This window comes from Oncorhynchus tshawytscha, linkage group LG04 (genome assembly GCF_018296145.1).
Source record: "Oncorhynchus tshawytscha isolate Ot180627B linkage group LG04, Otsh_v2.0, whole genome shotgun sequence".
Taxonomy (NCBI): Eukaryota; Metazoa; Chordata; class Actinopteri; order Salmoniformes; family Salmonidae; genus Oncorhynchus; species Oncorhynchus tshawytscha.
The window spans coordinates 35,809,771-35,835,945 of NC_056432.1; the positions used below are offsets into that span (position 1 = coordinate 35,809,771).

The window sequence follows — 26,175 nt, forward strand, 5'->3', positions numbered from 1 at the left end:
TTAATTTTTGCTCTCCAGTCCACATCGCAAGGCCATCAAATTAAATGACACTGTCTGTTGCAGAGTGTAAGAGAAAACAGAAAGAGAGGGGGAAAAAGTTCCCTACATTAAATATTGTCTGGGTTCCCTTTGTCAAATCATTCGTAGAGCTTTTGACATGCCCTCACAAGCCTGACTGGTAAAGGGAAAACAATGTACAGGTGTTCTCAGAATTCTTATGACGGTTTCTTCAATTCAAGGTTTCTTTTGTGTTTGGAGAGAGACAGGGACAGAGAGAAAGAGAGAGAACAGGTGGCTGTAGCTCATGCCTCTGATGGACCCTGGAGAGAAGGCACCATCATCCCTGATTCATCATCAGCCAGTCCAACAAGAGATGGGAACAGAGAGAACACATGGTAACAGACACTTATGCCCAAGGTCAAATCGACCCATAGCCCTTGGGTCTGAAAAGGAATATGCAATATAGAAATAGCTAAACCTTAAAGGCTTGGTAGAAAATCCCCTGAGAACTACATGTGCCTTGGACTAGGGGTTGATTTGCAACCTGGTGGGCATGTCTTGAATGTACCTTAGGAAATGAAAGAGTTGAGACAGCATTGTCTGCCAGAACTCTATAAAAACTAGAAGATAGTAATTAAAGAAGTTGAAGTGGTAGTAACAGCAGTAGTAATGATAGAAGTTGTAAAAGGGAATGGGGGAGACTGAAAAGATTTGGCATGGGTCACCAGATCCTCAAAAGGTTCAACAGCTGCACCATCAAGAGCATCCTGACTGGTTGCATTACTGCCTGGTATGGCAATTGCTCAGCCTCTGACCGCAAGGCACTACAGAGGGTAGTGTGTATGGCCCAGTACCACACTGGGGCCAAGCTTCCTGCCATCTAGGACCTCAATACCAGGTGGTGTCAGAGGAAGGCCCTAAAAATTGTCAAAGACTCCAGCCACCCGAGTCACTGTTCTCTCTGCTACCGCACGGCATGCGGTACCGGAGCGCCAAGTCTAGGTCCAAGACGCTTCTAAACAGCTTCTTCCCCCAAGCCAAAAGACTCTTGAACATCTAATCAAATGTCTACCCAGACTATTTGCAGTGCCTGCCCCCTTTTACACTGCTGTTACTCTGTTATTATCTATGCATAGTCACTTTAATAACTCTACCTATATGCACATATTACCTCAATGACCTTGACTTACCGGTGCCCCCTGTATATAGGCTCGCAATTGTTATTTTACTGCTGCTCTTTAACTACTTGTTACTTTTATTTCTTAATCTTACTCATATTTTTTTGTTTGTTTTGCAACTTGATTGAAGTCCAGCTATGGTAAATTCAATTGACTGAGCATGATTTGGAAAGGCACACATCTGTCTATAGTAGTACCACAGTTGACAGTGCATGTCAGAGCAAAAACCAAGCCATGAGGTCGAAGGAATTATCCGTAGAGCTGTAAGGCCGGATTGTGTCGAGGCACAGATTATGGGGAAGGATACCAACAAATTACTGCAGTATTGAAGGTCCAAGAACTCAGTGGCCTCCATCATCCTTAAATGGAAGAAGTTTGGAACCAAGGCTCTTCTTAGAGCTGGCCTCCCAACCAAACTGAGCAATTGGGGGAGAAGGGCCTTGGTCAGGGAGGAGAACCTGAACCCGATGGTCACTCTGACAGAGCTCTACAGTTCCTCTGTGGAGATGGGAGAACCTTCCAAAAGGACAACCATCTCTGCAGCACTCCACCAATCAGGCCAGACGGAAGCCACTCCTCAGTAAAAGGCACATGACAGCCCGCTTGTAACTAAAGGACTCTGACCATGAGAAACAAGATTCTCTGGTCTGATGAAACCAAGATTGAGGAAACATGGCGCCATCCCGACGGTGAACCATGGTGGTGGCAGCATCATGCTGTGGGGATGTTTTTCAGCGGTAGGGACTGGGAGACCAGTCAGGATCGAGGGAAAGTTGAAAGGAGCAAAGTACAGAGAGATCCTTGATGAAAACCTGCTCCAGAGCGCTCAGGACCTCAGACTGGAGCGAAGGTTCACCTTCCAACAGGACAATGACCTGAAGCACACAGCCAAGACAGTGCAGGAGTGGCTTCGGGACAAGTCTGAGTGTCTTTGAGGGAACAAGCCAGAGCCCGGACTTGAACCCGATCAAACATCTCTGGAGAGACCTGAAAATAGCTGTGCAGTGACATTCCCCATCCAACCTGACAGAGAGGATCTGCAGAGGAATGGGAGAAACTCCCCAAACACAGGTGTGCCAAGATTGTAGTGTCATACCCAAGAAGACATGAGGCTTTAAAAATCACTGCCAAAGGTGCTTCCACAAAGTACTGCGTAAAAGGGCCTGAAGGACTTATGTAAAATTGATTTCAGTTTATTTAAAATTTGAAAAATATGTCCAAAACCTGTTTTTTACTCGATCATTATGTGTAAATTAGCAAAATAACTATTTAAACCATTTTAAACCATTTTAGTGTAAGGCTGTAATGTAACAAAACTTGAAAAACGTCAAGGGTTCTCAATACTTTCCGAATGCACTAACTACAAGTGAGATGCCAGTTGTTGGAAGGATAATAGTTCACCTTCTCTATACAGATGACCAAATGTTTTAATTCCTTTGTTTAACCAAGAAATTGTAATACTATGAGGGCTTTGTGTAAGATGGGGATAATTATTATAGAACGGTGTTTGTTATATATACACTGCTCAAAAACAAAGGGAACACTAAAATAACACATCCTAGATCTGAATGAATGAAATATTATTAAATACTTTTTTTCTACATAGTTGAATGTACAAAAATCACGCAAAAATTATCAATAGAAATCAAATTTATCAACCCATGGAGGTCTGGATTTGGAGTGACACTCAAAATTAAAGTGGAAAACCACACTACATACTGATCCAACTTTGATGTAATGTCCTTAAAAGAAGTCAAAATGAGGCTCAGTAGTGTGCGTGGCCTCCACGTGCCTGTATGACCTCCCTACGACACCTGGGCATGCTCCTGATGAGGTGGCGGATGGTCTCCTGAGGGATCTCCTTCCAGACCTCGACTAAAGCATCCGCCAACTCCTGGACAGTCTGTGGTGCAACGTGGCGTTGGTGGATGGAGCGAGACATGATGTCCCAGATGTGCTCAATTGGATTCAGGTCTGGGGAACGGGCGGGCCAGTCCATAGCATCAATGCCTTCCTCTTGCAGGAACTGCTGACACACTCCAGCCACATGAGGTCTAGCATGGTCTTGCATTAGGAGGAACACAGGGCCAACCGCACCAGCATATGGTCTCACAAGGGGTCTGAGGATCTCATCTCGGTACCTAATGGCAGTCAGGCTACCTCTGGCGAGCACATGGAGGGCTGTGTGGCCCCCCAAAGAAATGCCACCCCACCCCACACCATGACTGACCCACCACCAAACCGGTCATGCTGGAGGATGTTGCAGGCAGCAGAACGTTCTCCACGGCGTCTCCAGACTCTGTCACATGTGCTCAGTGTGAACCTGCTTTCATCTGTGAAGAGCACAGGGCGCCAGTGGCGAATTAGCCAATCTTGGTGTTCTCTGGCAAATGCCAAACGTCCTGCACGGTGCTGGGCTGTAAGCACATCCCCCACCTGTGGACGTCGGGCCCTCATACCACCCTCATGGAGTTTGTTTCTAACCGTTTGAGCAGACACATTCACATTTGTGGCCTGCTGGAGGTCATTTTGCAGGGCTCTGGCAGTGCTCCTCCTGCTCCTCCTTGCACTAAGGCGGAGGTAGCGGTCCTGCTGCTGGGTTGTTGCCCTCCTATGGCCTCCTCCACGTCTCCTGATGTACTGGCCTGTCTCCTGGTAGCGCCTCCATGCTCTGGACACCACGCTGACAGACACAGCAAACCTTCTTGCCACAGCTCGCATTGATGTGCCATCCTGGATGAGCTGCACTACCTGAGCCACTTGTGTGGGTTGTGGACTCCGTCTCATGCTACCACTAGAGTGAAAGCACCGCCAGCATTCAAAAGTGACCAAAACATCAGCTAAGAAGCATAGGAACTGAGAAGTGGCCTGTGGTTAGCACCTGCAGAACCACTCCTTTATTGGGGGTGTCTTGCTATTTGCCTATAATTTCCAACTGTTGTCTATTCCATTTGCACAACAGCATGTGAAATTTATTGTCAATCAGTGTTACGTCCTAAGTGGACAGTTTGATTTCACAGAAGTGCGATTGACTTGGAGTTACATTGTGTTGTTTAAGCGTCCCTTTATTTTTTTGAGCAGTGTATATATAGATATACATACGCCCTTCTGTTTACAGACTTCAATATATTTAGTGTTTTTAATTAAAGTCATTTGTGAGACCCATCAAAGCTTTGGGTGGGCTCATATAAGTTATAGATGCCAATGAGACAGGGGAAAGACACTTCACTTCCTCTGTCTGTCTCCAAGAGGGTGAACTTGTTGTATCTTGCCATACCCACACAGCCTTGAACAGAAACACAACTGGGAGTCAAAGTAAGCACTCCTCCGGATTATAGATTGAATAAAAAGTTTAGAGTTTCACTCTGGGAGGTCTTCCTTTCGACTGAAATGAAGAGACATTCCTATTTTTATTTTTAATTTTTATTTCACCTTTATTTAACCAGGTAGGCTAGTTGAGAACAGGTTCTCATTTACAACTGCATCCTGGCCAAGATAGAGCATAGCAGTGTGAACAGACAACACAGAGTAAACAAGTCAATAACACAGTAGAAAAAAAAGAAGAGAGTCTATATACATTGTGTGCAAACGGCATGAGGAGGTAGGCGAATAATTACAATTTTGCAGATTAACACTGGAGTGATAAATGATCAGATGGTCATGTACAGGTAGAGATACTGGTGTGCAAAAGAGCAGAAAAGTAAATAAATATAAACAGTATGGGGATGAGGTAGGTAAATTGGGTGGGCTATTTACCGATAAGACTATGTACAGCTGCAGCGATCGGTTAGCTGCTCAGATAGCATATGTTTGAAGTTGGTGAGGGATAAGTCTCCAACTTCAGCTATTTTTGCAAATCGTTCCAGTCAAAGGCAGCAGAGAACTGGAACGAAAGGCAGCCAAATGTGGTGTTGGCTTTAGGGATGATCAGTGAGATACACCTTCTGGAACGCGTGCTACGGGTGGGTGTTGCCATCGTGACCAGTGAACTGAGATAAGGCGGAGCTTTACCTAGCATTGACTTGTAGATGACCTGCAGCCAGTGGGTCAACTATTAAGTTGTTTGAAAAAAAAAAAAAAATTGGTAATAGGAAAGGCCAAGGTTATAAAAAGGTAGAATAATTACACAATAAGAGCAATTGGTAAATCCAGCCATCTATCCAACTCTTTCCCAACCTTTTTGAGAAGTGGAATATAGTTCAGTTGATAGGTCTTATTCATTTGAGAAGGAATTTGCAATCCCAGATGTGTCATTTTCTGGCATCTCCAAGAAAACGTCTGGTCTAAAAATCAGGTTCTGCATAGCAGTTCGGTTAAAAGGCATGATTATACTATTTCATAGGTTTATTTTAGATCCTGAAAAGGTCCCATATACATTTCCATTAGTCAGGATCTGAGATACCTTACATTTGTACAGTAATCCAAATCAGACCGAGATATTTAGGTCCAATATTCATCCTCTAAAACTTTAAACAAGTAGTTCCATTCTATGGGGTCTAAAGCTTTTTCCACATCTTATTAAACCACCACTACAGATTCCTGGCCATTCTATACATAATGCATCATGTTAAATCATATTCTGATATTCAAATCAGGAGAAGAGCGGTTTCTTACTAAGCCGGTTTGGTCCTTCTCAACCAAGTCAGGAAGAACTTTATCTAGTCTAAGAGCTATGAGTTTAGCAACAATTGTATATGCAGTGTTCAATAAAGATATCGGTCAGTGCTTGTTCAAGTGTATCTGGGAGCTTATCTGTCTCTATGGCTTGAATAAATATATTGCAAAGAGGATGAATTCGTTTGGATAAAAATGTTCTATAGATTTCAACAGGGAATCCGTCTAACCCTGGTGATTTTCTCCCAGTGAAAATGGATTCGCTAATTTCTTCAGATGTAATCTCTTTCTCCAAAACCCTTTCGATCCTCATCAGTTAAAGCTTGTCAATTGAGTTTGTTCAAAAACTAATGCATTGTGTCAAGGGTATCCCTTTCAGACTTGGACAGTGTTTCATTAAACTCTCTAAAGAGTAGATGAATTGCCTCAGGACCCTGAACAACTGTCATTGGACATCTTAATAGAGCTAATAACTCTCCTAGCTTCCTCTCACCTTATCTGCCAAGCAAGCAACTTTCCTTATTTATCACTATGTTCATATAGTAGGTTTGTTTTGTTCTCCTAAATGTGTTTTCTGCTTTATAGGTCGCCAGGTTGTTATATTCCAGGTTATATTTCGCTTTGAGTCTAGTTTTTGTAGAGTTGAGTCGTCAACTGTTACTTTGTTCATTTTCCAGATCTCACATTTGTTCTCCAACGAATCTACTTGAGCCTGATACAGTGCATTCAGGAAAGTATTCAGACCCCTTGACTTTTTCCACATTTTGTTACATGACAGCCTTATTCTAACATTGATTGTTGTTTCCCCCCCCCTCACACACACAACTCCATAATGACAAAGCAAAAACAGGTAATTTTTGCAAATGTATTAAAAATAAAAACCTGAAATACACATTTACATAAGTATTCAGACCCTTTACTCAGTACTGTATTGAAGCACCTTTCGCAGTGATTACAGCCTCGAGTCTTCTTGGGTATGACGCTACAAGCTTGGCACACCTATATTTGGGGAGTTTGTCCCATTTTTCTCTGCAGATCCTCTTAAGCTCTGTCATGTTGGATGGGTGGGGGCGTCTCCGCACAGCTATTTTCAGTTCTCTCCAGAGATGTTCGATAAGGTTCAAGTTCGGACTCTGGCTGGGCCACTCAAGGACATTCAGAGACTTACCCGAAACCACTCCTGTGTTGTCTTTGCTGTGTGCTTAGGGTCGTTGTCCTGTTGGAAGGTGAACCTTCACCTTAGGCTGAGGTCCTGAGCACTGTGGAGCATGTCTTCTTCAAGGATCTCTGTACTTTGCGCCGTTCATCTTTCCCTCGATCCTGACTAGTCTCCCAGTCCCTGCCGCTGAAAGAAAATCCCCACAGCATGATGCTGCCACCACGACTCACCATAGGGATGGTTCCAGGTTTCCTTAAGACATGACGCTTGGCATTCAGGCCAAAGAGTTAATTCTTGGTTTCATCAGACCAGAGAATCTTGTTTCTCAACGTTAGAGTCCTTTAGGTGCCTTTTGGCAAACTCTAAACCACCAATGCAACCTCCTCCAGAACTGAAAGTTAAAAACCCCATACCCATTCGACGCTAGTCTTTAAAATAGATATACCTGCTGTGCATAGCATCACCCAAATTAGGTTCAATCTAAATGATACGTATAGCGCATGGATCCCCGTAACATGAAAATTGGTAGTTGAGACAAAATAAAATGTCAATCAAAGCGACAAACATCGGCAATAAAAAAGACAGGACTATTTAGCACCATTTGAGCATGTCTCTGAAAAGAAAAAAACGGAGGATGCGTTCATGTTCACCCTCAGCCGCGCCTACCAGTACACTCAAATGTCAACCAATCGGCATTGCCCAAGGTGCCCCGAAACCTGTGTCGCGTAGCAGCAAAAGCGCACCCAAGCACCCCAGGAAAAAAGACATCAAGCTATGATGAATAAATGATAACCTTTACCAGACGATGACCATCATCCCTCAAATATGAAATAGGAAAAGGGGCAATTAGTAAAACATTTTTAAAAACACCATCATCCTGATGACAGCACCTCCATTCTTGAGCTCTCCCTTTGCTCAGGCAGCAGAGAATGGGGTAGATCCAGGATTTTGGGAATCCATTCCTGTAGAAAAGAGCTGGCATTTCTTCCCTCCACAGCCTCCGGGAAACCTTGCAACCTAAAATTTGAGCACCTTTGGACATTTTTGAGAATATAATATCTCCTCAAGTTTCGAAATGCCGTCTTCCACCTTCTTGTGCTTTTGATCCACGTACTCGCGGACGTCCAGAATTGAAGCGTGGTCTTTTTTCTAATTTTGTCAGTCGTCTCTTTGTGACTTTCTGGTCTTCATGGAGTTGATTAAACAGCAAATACATTTTGATTTTGCGTTCAGAAAGTGTCTCTACAATTTTTGTTTACCCTAGTCCATCTCCATTCTGAATCATCATGGTGTTTCGTCCGAGCTAGCATCCTCCGAGGCCGAAGGGGTGGGGGGCACATTTCCATGCCTCGTCTGCTCAAGCTTGGGCATCTTTTGTTTTGCCGATAAAAGAGACGTATTACATTTTCAAAAAACGGGTAAACCGTCAAGATACCTAAAAAGTGTCAAATGTATAAAGTTCGATGACACTAAGCAGACGAGTCATGTTAGAGCGTCGCCGTTGCCGGAAATACCATCAACAATCTTTTGACAAGCAATCTATGTTGTGTCAGTCTGTTCATGTCAAAGTTGGTTTGGTGTTTGTAGCTTTCATGGTTCAAGAGAAGTTGCGAATCCATTCAAGCCTATGGTGCTTTTATGCACATTTAAGACAGTTATAGTTCAACAAGTATACATGGTATCAAAAAGCTGTATACAAGCAACCTATTTCAGACTGGCCTGCGAGTTCCACAGTTTGCATAGCGCTTCTCGCTTAAACAGTTGAAGACTAGTTCACTGCATAGTTTTCCCATTCAAGTCTACGGCCAATGAAATGAATTGGGATTTATGCAAATATGGTTGTAGTGTGAAAAGTATCAGTAGTATCAGAAAGTGTTTTTTTTTCAAGCACACTGACCAATGGTTTAACGGTTTTGGTGCTAAAAGGTTCCAGCGGAATAATAATAACTGAACAGTTTATAAAGTCATGCTTTTTTTCAGCAAGCACACTTTACAAAATAAAAACAATGCAGAAGGTGTGTAGAGTAGCAAGGCCAAACCTCGCCAAAAACATTAAATCAATTGCTCAGAGCTCCATCAAACCCTGACCACCGCTCCTGATCCGTCTGCCCACATCCCTTGACTCACTTGAACTCAGCGGTGAGGAGGTTGAAGCCATTGTAGAGATGTCCCTCAGATGACACCCTCTTCAGGTAGGAGTAGCTGTCCTGGCTCTGATCTGCCAGGAAATTGGACACCAGGAACCCTACATACAACACATGGAACCAACATTATTCTTATATTCACACTAAATGCACAAAGAGGTTACAGAGCAGTTAGGCAGGCCCCTGGACATAGCAGAAGTAGATTCATCAGTAGGCTGGCTATTTGGTTTTGGAACCACAGACACATTTAGTTATACTATCCAATATGATCGACACAACACCGCTTATTGGTCCAGGTCTCTTTTGAAAACAAGACTAACCTGGTTAAATAAAAGGTTAAATAAAAATAAATTGAGCAAATTGTGATGCAGTTACGTGGAGGACATTTGAGATAAAATATGTAACATAGGTCTTGGACTGAGTGACATTCGAGATAGTTTCCATGTTACGTAGCACTGTGAGTTAGCTGTTAGGAGGACAGGCTACAACCCAAGATGGGGGATCTGCACTACAACAATGAAGTGTGTCAGGAAAAAGACTGAAATGTGGCCTTGAAGAAAATAAAACAATTTGAAAACTGCTATTACACAAGGAGGTGTTTCCCTTGTGGGGCTGAGCATCGGCAGTAGACAGCTCTGATACAGAACGACAGTGGAGAGCTACTGTAGCGTGCATACAGAGGAGGCGAGGGAGGCTGGCTGACACTACTATTCACTTATTGTGGTGCTATTGCTAGTGAATGAATCCTTCAAAAAGCGGTTTATTTCCATCCATTTGACCATTCCAGCTCCATGTTAGCTGCAGCTTCCTAGGAACAAAGCTTTGAGGAATGAAATATTAACACTACAGTGCATTCAGAGAGTATTCAGACCCCTTGACGTTTTTCCACGTTAGTCTTATTCTAAAATGAATTCAATTGCTTTTTTTCTTTCAATCTACACACAATACCCCATAATGACAAGGCAAAAACAGGTTTAGATATTTTCTCAAATGTATTACAAATTTTAAAAATGAAATATCACATTTACAAAAGTATTCAGACCCTTTACTCAGTACTTTGTTGAAGCACCTTAGGCAGCGATTACAGCCTCAAGTCTTCTTGGGTATGACACTATAAGCTTAGCACACCTGTATTTGGGGAGTTTCTCCCACTTTTCTCTGTAGATCCTCTTGAGCGCTGTCAGGTTGGATGGGGAGCATCACCGCACAGCTATTTTCAGGTCTCTCCAGAGATATGTTTGATTGGGTTCAAGTCCAGGCTCTGGCTGGGCCACTCAAGGACATTCAGAAACTGGTTGCCCTTCTGGAAGGTTCTCCCATCTCCACAGAGGAACTCTGGAGCTCTGTCAGAGTGACCATCGGGTTCACCTCCCTGACCAAGGCCCTCCTCCCCCGATTGCTCAGTTTGCCCGGGCGGCCAGCTCTAGGAAGAGTCTTGGTGGTTCCAAACTTCTTCCATTTAAGAATGATGGAGGCCACTGTTCTTGGGGACCTTCAATACTGCAGACATTTTTTGGTACCCTTCCCTCAACACAATCTACAGACAATTCCTTAGACCACATGGCTTGGTTTTTGCTCTGACATTCATTGTCAACTGCAGGACCTTATATAGACAGGTGTGTGCTTTTCCAAATCATGTCCAATCAATGTAATTTACCATAGCTGAACTCCAATCAAGTTGCAAACCATCTCAAGGATGATCGATGGAAACCGGATGCACCGGAGCTCAATTTAAAAGTCTCATAGCAAAGAGTCTGAATACTTATATAAATAAGGTATCTGTTTATTTAATACATTTGCAAAAATGTCAAAAAACATGTTTATACTTTGTCGTTATGATGTATTGTGTGTAGATTGGTGAGGAAAATAATAAATTGTATTAATTTTAGAATAATGCAGTAAGGTAACAAAATGGGGAAGAAGGGAAGTGGTCTGAACACTTTCTGAATATCAATACACTGCCTCTTAAAAATGTACATATCGGGCTGCTCAGTGGGTATATTCTCGTCCAAGTTGGTCCTCACCTCTTCCTTGTGCGTCTGGATTGGGCCTTCCCTCCAGGTAATTGGTCAGTGCGGCCAGCTTGCCCCTCTTGTTAATCCCCAGCCATGATCCTCCTTCCTTCCCCTCCTCCAGGTCCAGCCCTGACAACACACAATCACATCACACTCCATGTCCGTCACAAAACACATACATGAATTTTATTCCCATTGTAACACCTCTGTCTGAAAATAGAACAACAGTTATAGGCCTAACTGACCAGTGAGATTGATGCTATACTGAACAAAAATAAAACGCAACATGCAATAATTTCAACTATTTTACTGAGTTACGATTCATATAAGGAAATCAGTCAATTGAAACATTTATTAGGCCCTAATCTATGGATTTCATATGACTGGGCAGGGCATAGGCCCACCCACTGGTAAGCCAGCCAATCAAAAGAATTTCTCTCAAAAGAGCTTTTATTACAGACAGAAATACTTCTCAGTTCCATCAGCTATCTGGGTGACTGGTCTCACATGATCCCACAGGTAAAGAATAAAGATTTGGAGGTCCTGGGCTGGTGTAGTTACAAGTGGTCTGCAGTTGAGGCCGGTTGGACATACTGCCAAATTCTCTAAAACGATGTTGGAGGAGGCTTATGGTAGAGAAACAAACATTACATTATCTGGCAACAGCTCTGGTGGACATTCCTGCAGTCAGCATGCCATGTGCACGCTCCCGCAAAACTTGAGACATCAGGTGTTGTGACAACATTTCACATTGGCCTTTTGTCGCTAGCACAAGGTGCACCTGTGTAATAATCCTGCGGTTTAATCAGCTTCTTGATATGCCACACCTGTCAGGTGGATGGATTACCTTGGCAAAGGAGAAATGCTCACTAACAGGGATGTAAACAAATGTGTGCAAGAAAATTGAGAGAAATAAGATTTTTGTGCGAATGGAAAATTTCTGGGATCTTTTATTTCAGCTCATGAAATATGGGACCAGACAACATACATGTTGCCTTTATATTTTTGTTCAGTATATATAAATAACATACACACTGTGAATCAACAATGGCAATCATGTATTGCTGAAAATAATGCTGCCAGTCACTCAAAACAAGAGTTTGCTTATAATAAATCTATTAATTCTAGAAGAAGCACAAAGTACAAATGTTTCACCCTGCTCCAAGCCATCGCTGACTGCCTAGTTTTACTCCTTTGTGAGTTACAGAAAAAAATCCTGAAGAAGTGCATAAAAACCAAAACATTCAAGGAAGAGGCAATTTTGTACTTTATGCAGTTAAGGCTGAGCAGTGGTTTTCTGAGAAACAGACAGGCCTCTCTGCCTTGCATTCATCATCATGGGAGCCTCATTACCATGTAGAGCACGGAACTCTGAAAACGCTGAATAGATTAATTCTACTCATACATTCTGTTTGTCTGGACGCGGAGTAAAGCGATGCCCTTACATGACTCATAGGGAATACGACTAGCAGTGGAGCGTTAAGAGATATATAGATCATTTTATTACAACCAGTGTGACTTGCTAGTCGCTTACCATTTTGCACTTGTATTGCACTTGGAAGAAATGAACCCACTGAAGAATGAGCACCAAGTTATTAATAGTTATACTGTACGAAAACTTGAATAAACTTCTGGAGGCAAAGGGCCATGCGATACAGGCGGTTCATCTAGACCTAAACTGTGACTTAAACACTGAGATAGGCTGTGTGTGTTTTTCTATGAGAGAGAGGGGGGGGGGTAACTAAGGGAAGCATGTGCAGAGGCAAGATGGTAAGTCTACACTTCCACCTCATTAATACAGGCGCACTGAGACAGCCAGGGAACAGAGGAGAGGTACTTTGCTGCAGAGAAACCCAGCCAAGGCCTGAACCCAATAGGGACCGGTAGAGATGGAGCTGCTGGAATCCCAGAGCTTACTCTCCCAGGATGATGGTAGAGCCGACAAACATGAAAACAGTCAGTGCTACTATGCGTGTGCTGTCCTTGAAAAAGGTTTCAAAAGTCCTCAGCTCTGCTCTCCCCGTGAGGCATAGATGAATAAATTGGCAATAAAACATCAACACATTGTTTAGCTGTAAGATCAGGCCGAGATTGACTTGTGTGGACTCACTCAAACAAACATCAACATGATCCATCACCTTCAACCAGAGGCCAACCACCATCCCTCCACCCACACACCAGATAAGAGCCTCACTGGCCACACTCATTCATTTCTGCCACACCACATAGAATCAGCCGTCAGTTGAATGGCTGCTACTCAAGCCTGTGTAACGGGAAAACAATTGTATAAATAGTAGAAATACTATAAAAAGGCTGTTGAACAAAACAACTTCCTAGTCTGCTGTGAGAGGGAGAAGAAATGAAAGGAATCACTCAGAAACAGAGGAGAAGCAATGCTCTATGACAGGACACTTATGGTAATCCCACTTCTTAGCCTTACACCCGGTTCACTTTTTAAAACAGCCTGAATACTCAGAGATGCATTTTTTTTTCTCAGTCAATGCTCTATGCTCTTAATAATGAAAAAATGGAATGACTGGGACAATGCATTACAGTGCATTAAATTCCTCTCAAAAAGTATTCCCGTCACATTGGCAGTCATGACCGCAGTCAAATTCCACATGACCATTGAGTCACGGTAATCTCTTACACCCTCTGGACATGTATTAGGAGTACCCTAACCACCACCAGGTTGTTAATGGCCTGGTACTCAGGGCTCTATTGTCCCTCTAACATCAATACAAATACAATTGAAAATCACATCAGCAAAACAGTATCATGCTTTTAAAACTCATTTAGGCTACACTTTTTGACCTCACTGTGATGATCAATTTAAAGAAAGAAGTTCAACAATGGGTTGAAACTGGATGTTGTTTCAAAGCCAAACAATGAAATGGACAGCGCTTTCTCAGATGATGATTAAGTCAAAGCATTTCAAATGTTGCACGTGAAACATATTAGCGCTCATGCATAGGCCTATATATGAGCCTAAGCCCTCCCACCCCCAAAAAACAGAATACATTTTTGTTGGATTGTGTCGTTATTCAATACATAGCCCACTGCATATTATGCATGGCAGAAAAACAAAACAGATAAGATTGTCTTTGGTACATAATTGGTCTAGCCAATACTCCAAAATGAAACAAATTCTATGAATCACCGTTAAGTGTAGACTGTATTATTATGCATACTGGATGGACTGGTTACCTTATGCTACACTCCAAAACGTTCTATCCATGAGTCTGGGAGAGAATGTTTAGACCTAGGAGATCGAATCACATTTTATTTGTCTCTTGACATGGAAACCAATATCTGGCTCATGAATGCATTCTAGCCGAGTTGAAATTAAATGGGTTGTGGTGAAATAAAAGGCTCTCAGAGAAAGCCAAAATTCTCTCTGTCGCCCCACAGTGTGGTTCTGCCACTTCAACGTCAAGTGCAGATACTTACCACTGAGGATTTCGCTGTTGCTCGCCCAAAAGTCTGCAGCTTTGGTTGGCCTGTTGTAGAACTCATCTCTGTTTGCGGCCAAAATTAGCCTGAGGGAGAAAGAGAGAGGACTATAGTTATGAGGGAGACCATGGTAAACCGCTTAAGGTAATGTACTTTAGCGCCATAACCTAGTGGTGGTATCCATCTTGACATATTATTATGTTTTGGGTCGCATCTCTTTAAATCGAAGAGACTGAGCTCTGGCAGTGTCTTCAGCGGCCCAAATCACACCCTATATACACATATATAATAGCTCACTACTTTATACTATAGCACTCTGGTCCAAAGTTGTGCATTATAAACGGAATAAGATGAAGTAACCTGTGCTCATTTGCCAGGCTGCATTTTGCACCAATGAGTGAATCAAGGCGTCAGTATGCTTCAGTTAGGCTGGCGCCTAGCCGAACTTGGCTGTGCTCGCATACTCCCTTAAAAGACCGTCGCTTGGGGGAAAAAAATTAAAAGGGGGGGCCCCGAACAGCTGAAAAAACCCTCACCGAAGTCCAAAACGAACCCCCCAAAAAAAAATGACAGTGTCATACTATAGGCAGGAACTCTATATATACTGAACTGTTTCGGCTGGGAAGCATGCGGACGCCTGAGGTGTGACAGAGAAAATAAAGAGCTGTGCAGTGCCTTGCTGCAGACCTGACTGAGCTGAGCTCCTGACTGAGGTTGCATGTTCCCTAATTGTCTGTGTGTGCACTATTCCTCCCCTCAGGACACGGCAAGGTTTGGCACCGCACCCCGTTCCCCATCAGCTGCAGCAGCAGGAGAAAGCTGATGTGCTGTCACGATCCAACACCATACTTGTGTCCCAAATGGCACCCTATTCCCTATGTAGTGCACTACTTTCGACCAGAGCGCATGGGTACTGGTCAAAAGTAGTGCACAATATAGGGAATAGGGTTTAATTTGGTATGCACATCCATACCTCTGCCTCTCCATGTAACTTGATTACCTTAACGCAATAACATTACAACCCCTGCCGACTTTCTCCACCCAGCTTGGACTGCTGCACAGTGTGTATAGACAGATCACAAGAGATGGGCTTTTCCAGACCCAGCCCCACCGCAAACATCACATCAAATCCATAATACAACAGCAGGCAAAAACAAAAAACACATTTTCTCATCCTTCAGAGTTCCAAAAGGGCCATGTCAGAGAGAGGCTGAGGCTTCTAAAGGCCAGGGGAGGTGCAAGTATCAGATTGATCCAGTGCAGTGGATGGAGACAGAATAAATTTGCAGCTTTCTCCTGACAGCCCTCTAAAGCCAAATCAGCTCCAATGGCAGCTCTCTTAAATCAGACTAACATTTCGACAACGTTAAATATTACAACAAGTCTGGCCACAGAATAAAATGCTCAATCAGACCAACGTTTGGACAATGACGTTAACGTTAAGGCCAAGTCTTCGGGTAAAGAAACCCCTCCTCACAATCAGCCAGGATTGTAGACTATCCATGTACATTTCTCACACAAAGGGGAGCAAGAATGACATGGTACTCCACCCCTCCTCTCCCCCATATCAGCTCTCTTACACACTCAGCTCAGTTGACCATCTCTCCATTCCACAGACTGGATAGACATTAGCTCATTATGAGAATGAATTGGTCTTGAATTGTTTGCCGACGCCAGTGATTTGAGCAGTTAGAACGGGTGTTTTAATCCCCACTGCTATGCTGCTCGCCCCACAGTGTCTCCAACAGAGAGAACACGATATTGAAGATGGGGAAGGGAAGGACATCCTTTGACGAGGATCCATAGGATCAGAAGAAAATAGTCTTAGAAAAGAAGACCTGTCAGACAGCACACATTGGAGGAAGGAGCTCAGTGAACAGGAACTGTTCCCTAGGCTAGACTAGTCTCTATGAAAAAGATTGGTATGAGGCTCACAAGTTAAACATGAGCATTTAACTGAAAGTGAAACCTAGGCCTTACACATTGCCAGCACCACCCCCACCTACTGCAATTTTCAGTAGTTATCCCATAACAAATGGGCCTTAATGTGCCACTCATCACACTGACAGACTATCACTGCTGTAGCTAATGCTGCATTTGACATTAATCTCTGGCGACTTTTTACTAGCACTGCACAACTGTCACTTATTTAGCAAGGCAACAGTGCATGACTTAGTGACTTCACATTAATGTTCAGCTACTGTCCAATGAATCATCAGCCAGCCCAACACACACACACGATTGTGGGGGTTTTCCTCCCAGTTTGGCTGCCCTATACGAATAGGCAACTGAAGCTGTCGTAGATCTGTGGCGTTGGGAGAGAGGTGGGCTCGCAGTGGGACCTAAGTGATGAGGTTTGCAGTAGTAGCCTATACTGAATGTCACAGGGAACACCATTAAGTTCCCTGTGAAATTTAGTCTATCTTGACTTGTTCTGGCTCTACGAGGCAATGTAGGGTCAATGTATTTACACAACATATGTTGACCTATAATATAACCTACAGTTGTAACCAGGGTTCTAAATTAAAATTGCATTGCACTGGTGTTTAACTTTGTCGATTTTTTTTAATCGATTAGAGCCCTCAGAAAGTATTCATACCTAGGGCAGTCATGACCGCAGTCAAATTCCACGTGACCATTGAGTCACGGTAATCTCTTACACCCTCTGGACATGTATTGGGAGTACCCTAACCACCACCAGGTTGTTAATGGCCTGGTACTCAGGGCCCGATTGTTCCTCTAACCACTGACATCAATACAAATACAATTGAAAATCACATCAGCAAAACAGTATCATGCCTTTAAAAAAAAACTCTCATTTAGGCTACACTTTTTGACCTCACTGTGATGATCAATTTAACGAAAGAAGTTCAACAATGGGTTGAAACTGGATGTTGTTTCAAAGCCAAACAATGAAATGGACAGCGCTTTCTCAGGTGATGATTAAGTCAAAGCATTTCAAATGTTGCACGTGAAACATATTAGCGCTCATGCATAGGCCTATATATGAGCCTAAGCCCTCCCACCCCCAAAAAACAGAATACATTTTTGTTGGATTGTGTCGTTATTCAATACATAGCCCACTGCATATTATGCATGGCAGAAAAACAAAACAGATAAGATTGTCTTTGGTACTGAGCCCTGGCAGTGCCCTGGTCTACCCAATACTCCAAAATTAACAAATTCCGAATACCGTGAAATGCTTACTTACAAGCCCTTAACCAACAATGCAGTTAAGAAAATTAAGATTTAAAGAAAAAATATTTAATAAATAACTGAAGTAAAAAAAATAAAAAAATAAAAAAAGAGCAACAATAAAATAACAATACCTTGGCTATATACAGGGGGTACCGGTACCAAGTCAATATGCGGGGGTACAGACTAGTCAAGGAAATATGTACATGTAGGTAGGAGTAAAGTGATAATAGATAATAAACAGCAAGTAGCAGCAGCGTAAAACAAAAGGGTGTGTGTGTGTGGGGGGTTACAATGCAAATAGTCCGGGTAGCCATTTTGTTAGCTGTTCAGCAGTTTTATGGCTTGGGGTATAAGCTGTTAAGAAACCTTATGGTCCCAGACTTGGCGCTGCAGTACCCCATATTTCAGCCTGCGTGTCCTGATCGTGTCAGATGTGGGTGGACAAAAATCAACAAGCGCACACGGACTATTCCATCATTAGGAAAAATATGGAACCACCCAGACTTTGCCTAGAGCTGGCTGTCAGAACAAACTCATCAACCAGGCAAGGACTTTGGTCAGGGAGGTGACCAAGAACCCAATGACCAATCTAACAGAACTACAGAGTTCCTCTCTACAGCACTACACCAATCTGGGCTTTTGGGAGAGTGGCCTGACAGAAGCCAATCCTGAGAAAAATGCACAACAGCATGCTTGGAATTTGCCAAAAGGCATGTGAAAGACAAAACATAAGGTTATTATTTTCAGATCATTTGGCCTGAATGCAAAGCGCTATGTCTAAAGAAAACCAAGCACAGCTCATCACCCATCTAACACCATCCCTACCGTGAAGCATGGTGGTGGCAACACCATGCTATGGTGAAACATTCAGCGGAAGGGACTGGAAAACGTTTTCACTTTTTCAGTATGTGGTATTGTGTGTACGGTAGATGGGTGAGAAACCAGCAACAATTTAATCCATTTAGAATTTAGGTTGTAACATGAAAAAATAAGGGGTATGAATACTTCTTGAAGGCACTGTAGCCTATACTACTTCTGAAGCACATGTTGTCACCTAGAAATGAATATAGAACCCTGTAAATACATTTGTTATTTATAAAAAGCAAAAATGTTGATACAAAAAACAGTCATTGAAATAAAATAGTAATTTGTGGAATATTAATTAGGTTTCGACATTATGTTAAAGCACTATTTTCCTACTAACATGCATTACATTGCAAAATCTCTTCAAGAGCGTAACGTTTGTGTAGACAACTAGCTAATGAGGTTAAAAAAAACATGACTGAACAAAGTGTAAAACAAAATGGTTGAAGGCCCACGAAAAGATTTAGAACGGCCCACAACATGGCTTAGGAATGTAAAATGCGGCAACCCAATCCTCAACAGGAAGACAAAAACAATGCACTGGTTAATATTGGTCGGATCTTTTGAACGGTTTGTGCTAGAAATAAACAGTAGCAATGGTGCAAGCATGACACTAATCAATCTGCGCTCAGGAAACAACAGCACAGCCTTATCATTACAACAATTATTCTAAAAAATAAATACAAATATTGTCACTGGTGCTCACAAATTATAACTGCAGGTCACACAGAAAAATATTTTTGTCGCATATGTGACCCAATTGACCACACTTTAGAGCCCTGGTTGGAACAGTATCTAGCCTGAGATAACAGCAATATCCAGTCAGGTATACACACTGTTCCCAGATAATGATATGCATTCATTAGACACACAGAACATGCACCGCGCATGTTTGTGTTCCACGACGTCCCTCGTCAGAGCCAACTACCTGAGACGTATTAGTTGCCATGACAGGGTCACCGGTCAAAGCCATTAAATAGTTCCACTGAGAGAGGCATTTATTCGCGAAGTACGGAACAGAAATGAGTCACTGAACTATAATGACATACGTAATAATTGTATCCTTTCTTCTGGGCCTTCACGGCAGACAGCGTCTCCCATGAATCTTGAGGGAGGTGGATTCTTTAAGAACAAATTGACCTGATCGGGGTCAACCTCTGTGCACCAAAGGCTAATGACGCAAAGCCGGTTGCGGTGACACGTGTGCCCCAAGAGTCTATGACGCTGTCCCCGAAACAAAGCAAGCACGAATGATTTTACACAGGAAAGAGCAGAGCATCCATCTGTTTATCCATCTGAGCCTATGGGAATCACTAGGAGAGAAACAACAAGAAAACCAACAGGGTACAGCCATGCAGAGAATGCGATTGTAGAGAATAATTACACAATTTATTCATGTCAATTATTCCTTACTTACAAAAAAAGGGTATACGTTTGAGACGAAGTCAACGGGAATGCTAAGCTAATATTTCAGCAAGATACCTCCCATCGAAGAGTCTCATATTGCAAGGGAAAGTGCTAATCATGATGGTGACGCAATACATAGACCTAGTTGGAATTCAAAACCGAACATAGTTGTCAGGCAGGTATGTTGGGGGCATTGGGTGCATGGAAGAAAACCAGTCACTCAAGAGGAATTTAGCATTCTTGCATTATTTTGCCATTCCCCTCACTGACATAACCTACATGCACTAATTCAACCACAAGGATGCTAGGCCTATAAGTTACACGTATCCTGTGGGTCCAGAGTGAGTCATTGTTAACACACCGCCACTGTGATTGCCTTAGGCTAGGGCAATCTCCCAGAGGCAAAGGCAGAGATAGACCCTGGCCAGGTAGAGAGAGCTCCACAGATCCCAAGGGATTATTATAAACAGGGCTTTAAATTACATTGACTGCTCCTCTACCATTGGCCTTCAAGGACATTCACTGAGATAAATCAGCAGTGACTGTAGTAAAGGTTAGCCGATGGTAGCCCTAGATCGTGTTCCGCAGAGCTTTAGACCAACATGGAAGGCTTTGAATTTGCCTGCATCCAAACTGAATTGTTCCGTTTCATTGAAATTGTGAAGTGAAACAGAGCAATTCAATTTGGATTCAGGCTAGCTTTGAAGACCTCCAGTGAGACAGCACCACAGATTCTCTAGGGTTCTTATAATTTCTACTCTGCTTTGGGTGCTACATCAGATTGGAGATGCTACACTTCAGCACTAGCCTAACGCATCTTCGAGGGAGCAGGGTATATTAATTGGAGGGAAAAAATGCATCAAGAGATGGGAAGAATGTCCGCTGCATCTAACTCAACGCTACGATTCCTTTTTTAAATTCAATTTGAGCTCAACATCTGGAGGTGTACATCTTTTTAAACCACCGTCTGAATATAGGCCTAAAGTTATGAGGTCAAATGAGAGCAGTCCAGACTAGGCAATATGGAAAAAGTGTGGTAATTTATAAAACAGGTGGGCCTAATCCTGATTGGTTAAAAGAGCATTCCAGCCGGTGACTATTCCACAAGTTACCACCGGCTAAATCTCTGTTCCATCTTACTGAGCAATCCACTGTCTCATCAGACCATCCAGGCAATTTATAAACTTGATCTCTACTATAAAAAGCAGAGAGACACTATCACCCATTTCATTTAGACCAACATTTAGTTTTCAACAGCGGAGATTTGTATAAACCTTACTGTCTGTCTCTGACATTTGCAACATTGTTTCAATATTCAAATTCAATATTCAGAACTGTCCCATAGTGATGAATGTGTAGGGGACGAGAGAGGAATCAAATCAAAAAACAAATCAAATTTTATTAGTCACATTAGCCAAATACAACACCTTACAGTGAAATGCTTACTTACTAGCCCCTAACCAACAATGCATTTAAAAAATATTTATGGACAAGAATAAGAGATAAAAGTAACAAGTAATTAAAGAGCAGCAGTAAAATAATAGTATTGATACTTTTTACAGGGCGGTACCGATACAGAGTCAGTGTGCGGGGGCACTGGTTAGTTGAGGTTGTATGTACATGTAGGTAGTTATTAAAGTGACTATGCATAGAAGACAAAAGAGGGTAACAGTGGTGTAAAAAGGGAGTGAGTGGGGGGGGCACTGCAAATGTTGTTTGACCAGATGTTCAGGAGTCTTATGGCTTGGGGGTAGAAACTGTTTAGAAGCCTTTTGGACCTAGACTTGGCACTCAGGTACCGCTTGCCGTGCGGTAGCAGAGAGAACAGTGACTCGGGTGGCTGGAGTCTTTGACAATTTTTAGGGCCTTCCTCTGACACCGCCTGGTATAGAGGTCCTGGATGGCAGGAAGCTTGGCCCCAGTTACGTACTGCGCCATACGCACTACCCTTTGTAGTGCCTTGCGGTCGGAGGCCGAGCAGTTGCCATACCAGGTAGTAATGCAACCATGCTCTTGATTGTGCAGCTGAAGAACATTTTCAGTCTCCTGAGGGGAAATAGGTTTTGTCGTGCCCTCTTCATGACTGCCTTGGTGTGCTTGGACCATGATAGTTTGTTGCTCTCAACTTGCTCCACTGCAGCCCCGTCGATGAGAATGGGCACGTGCTCGGTTCTCTATGTCCTGTAGTCGACAATCATCCCTTTTGTCTTCATCACGTTGAGAGAGAGGTTGTTGTCATGGCACCACATGGCCAGGTATCTGACCTCCTCCCTATAGACTGTCTCGTTGTTGTCGGTGATCAGCCTACCACTGTTGTGTCATCGGCAGATGTAATTATGGTGTTGGAGTTGTGCTTGGCCATGCAGTCATGAGTGCAGTCATGAGTGAACAGGGAGTTCAGGAGGGGACTGAGCACGCATCCCTGAGGGTCCCCTGTGTTGAGGATCAGCGTGGCGGATGTGTCGTTACCTACCCTTACCACCTGGGGGCGGCCTGTCAGTAAATCCAGGATCCAGTTGCGGGAGGTGTTTAGTCCCGGGGTTCTTAGCTTATTGGTGAGCTTTGAGGGCACTATGGTGTTGAACGCTGAGCTGTAGTCAACGAACAGCATTCTCATGTAGGTGTTCCTTTTGTTCTGGTGGGAAAGGGCAGTGTGGAGTGCAATAGAGATTACATAATCTGTGGATCTGTATGGGACGGTATGCAAATTGGACTGGGTCTAGGGTTTCTGATAGTGATAGTGTTGATGTGAGCCCTGACCAGCCTTTCAAAGCACTTCATGGCAACAGACGTGAGTGCTACGGGTCGGTAGTCGTTTAGGCAGGTTACCTTAGTGTTCTTGGGCACAGGGACTATGGTGGCCTGCTTAAAGCATGTTGGTATTACAGAATCGGACAGGGAGAGGTTGAAAATGTCAGTGAAGACACTTGCCAAGTTGGGCAGCACATGCTCGCAGAACACATCCTGGTAATCCATCTGGCCCTGTGGCCTTGTGAATGTTGACCTGTTTAAAGGTCTTACTCACATTGGCTACGGAGAGCGTGATCACACAGTCATCCGGAACAGCTGGTGCCCTCATGCATGTCTTAGTGTCATTTGCCTCAAAGCGAGCATAGAAGTAGTTTAGCTCGTCTGGTAAGCTCATGTCACTAGGCAGCTCTCGGCTGTAGTCTAATGGTTTGCAGTCTAATGGTTTGCAAGCCCTGCCTGCCACATCCGACGAGCGTCAGAGCAGGTGTAATACGATTCGATATTAGTCCTGTATTGACGCTTTGCCTGTTTGATGGTTTGTCAGAGGGCATAGCGGGATTTCTTATAAGCTTCCTTGAAAGCGGCAGCTCTAGCCTTTAGCTCAGTGTGGATGCTGCTTGTAATCCATGGCTTCTGGTATGTATGTACAGTCACTGTGGGGACGACGTCATCATCGATGCACTTATTGATGATGCCAGTGACTGATGTGGTGTACTCCTCAATGCCATCGGAGGAATCCCGGAACATATTCTAGTCTGTGCTAGCAAAACAATCCTGTAGCTTAGCATCTGCTTCCTCTGACCACTTTTTTATTGATCTAGCCACTGGTTCTTCCTGCTTTAATTTTTCCTTTTAAGCAGGAATCAGGATAGAATTATGGTCAGATTTGCCAAATGGAGGGCGAGAGAGCTTTGCATCAGTCTCTGTGTGTGGAGTATAGGTGGTCCAGAGTTATTTCTCCTCCGGTTGCACATTTAACATGCTGATAGAATTTTGGTAAACGGATTTAAGTTTTCCTGCATTAAAGTCCCCAGCTACTACGAGCGCCACCTCTGGGTGAGCGTTTTCTTGTTTGCCTATGGTGGAATACAGCTCATTCAATGCTGTGTTAGTGCCAGCCTCTGACTGTGGTGGTATGTAAACCGCTACAAAAAATACAGATGAAAACTCTCTCGGTAGGTTGTGTGGTCTACAGCTTATCATGAGATACTCTACCTCATGAGAGCAATAGCTCGAGACTTCCTTCGATATCGTGCACCAGCTGTCATTTACAAAAATACATAGTCCGCCGCCCCTTGTCATACCTGATGCCGCTGTTCTATCCTGCCGGTACATCGTATAACCAGCCAGCTGTATGTTGATATTGTCGTTCAGCCACGACTCCGTGAAGCATAAGATGTTACAGTTTTTAATGTCTGGTTGGTAGCTTAATCTTCTGTGGAACTCATCAATTTTATTCTCCAAAGACTGCACGTTTGCGAGCAGAATGGATGGAAGTGCGGGATTATTTGATTGCCTACGAATTCTCAGGAGGCAGAATGGCCTCCTCTTCACGCAGATCACGGGTATCGGGGCCTGTTCCCGAGGAAGCAGTATATCCTTTGCTTCGGGCTCGTCAGAGTCATGAAAGAAAAATATAATTCTGCTAGTCTGTGGTGAGAAATAGCAGTCCTGATGTCTAGAAGTTATTTTCGGTCATAAGAGACGGTAGTGGCAACTTTATGTACAAAATAAGTAAAGAAATAAGTTACAAACACCGCAAATAAACGAACAAAAAAACACAATCTGCTGGGGGCACGTAAAATGTCTGCCTTCTTCTCCGGCAGGCATTTCTCAGCCAGTCGAAATCATGAATCAACTGGAATAATTTTATGGATATATACATAGAAATGTCAATTGAAAAAAAGTACAACGAAATGAAGTGCAGCTAGTTTGCAATCTTTCCAGCTTCAGTTTGAAGTTGTGTTGGCTAGCTTCTCTGAACAACAGTGTCCTAACGAGAGAGCACATTTTCTATGACAGGCGAAATCGTGCCTCATTAGCTTATTGTTATGGATGTATCCAAATAAACGTCACTTGAAATCAGCTTAAACAAATGCAAATGCAGCTACTTTGTTGTTCGTCTGCAGTCTGCACTGTTTGACGTGACTAAGTTGGCCGTAGTTGGCTAGCTAGCAAGCGTCTCTGGCAACGGAACCAATAGAACGAACGACGAGTCGGCTTGTGTAGCAACCCTAGATTTGTTTCAGGATCATCATATCTTGTGGAAGGATGAAATAGTATGAATAAATTCATCAAAATAAAGTTCATGAAAATTTGTCAATCAATATTTGAAAATGTTTGTAACCCTCAACTTCGTTTTGGGAATAACAACACCAGTGCCAATATATCCTCCAAACACCGGCTTCTCGGGCATTATTACTTAAATATAGTACAGAGGCAAGGAGAAGAGGCCTTACCTGTAGGCATTTTTGGATGCAGGCCGAGGGTCGAACTTGAAGAAGATGATACACATGTGGGTCTTAGGGGTGGGGAACGCTCTCTTACACTGGGCACGGTCAATTTCAAAACTTGGACATGTTGACAAGAGCTGGAAGAAAATGATAGTATAGTGAGAAAAGCAGTAAAGTGGGAAAAGGGGCGAGGGGGAATTGCTGCAATTGACTTCTTAAGTGTGAGAGCAGTCAGCGTCTTCACAAGACTACTCTACACTATGGCATGGCCTAGGTTCAATTTACAAAGGAGACAAACTGAATATCATACATGATTGTCCAGGAAGCAATTTCACCTGCCACAGCTGTGCCAAGCCCTAGCTACAGAAAAGTCACGTGATATGAGAATGTTCCACATCCGTTACAGCTTAGCTAGTGTAAAGCCTCGGCAGAACTTTTTCAACTAACCTTTACATAACAAGAAAGTTACTTCCTCTCAACAAGCTACCGGTGTCTTCGTCTACCATCGCTAGTTGCAGGTGGAACGGAAGAATAAAAAAATGCTTGGTTAATAATTTAAATACATTTTTGCTCCAACACCAACCTGTCCTGAGCAATACGAGAAGATCTGAAATAGACAATATGGAGGCGTACACACTGTTGGATTACCTCATGGAGTAAAAATGTATTTCATTTAATGAATGGAGCATTTTCTAAATTCTTACATTCCTCTTGCAATTAGCGATGTGAGATGAGAAGACACTGGTAACTTCCAAGTTGAGAGGAAGTAATGTTCTCGCTACGTAAAGGTTAGTTGAAAAATTGCTGCCGTATTTTTACACAAGCTAACAATTCTGTAGCTACTGTATGCTAAGCTCCTAACCTCATCCAAGTGGTAGGCTAATCCTGAAATATTCAATACAGGACAGCAATATTGTTGACAAGCCCTCATTTGTGTCC

The 26,175-nt window shown here is 43.1% G+C and overlaps 1 protein-coding gene across 4 annotated transcripts in view; it reads right to left on the reverse strand.

Annotated features, from left to right (window-relative positions):
• The window catches only part of LOC112248638 (transport and Golgi organization 2 homolog), a 53,759-nt gene that overhangs the window by 23,995 nt on the left and 3,589 nt on the right, over positions 1-26,175 (reverse strand). For all 4 annotated transcript variants that reach the window (XM_024417822.2, XM_024417823.2, XM_024417825.2 and 1 more), the window contains exons 2-5: positions 25,243-25,373; positions 14,561-14,649; positions 11,120-11,239; positions 9,079-9,196 (exon numbers count right to left, since the gene is read on the reverse strand). In XM_024417822.2, coding sequence (XP_024273590.1) covers positions 9,079-9,196; positions 11,120-11,239; positions 14,561-14,649; positions 25,243-25,298 — 383 coding nt within the window. In that variant the 5' untranslated portion in view covers positions 25,299-25,373. The remainder of the gene's footprint in view (positions 1-9,078; positions 9,197-11,119; positions 11,240-14,560; positions 14,650-25,242; positions 25,374-26,175) is intronic.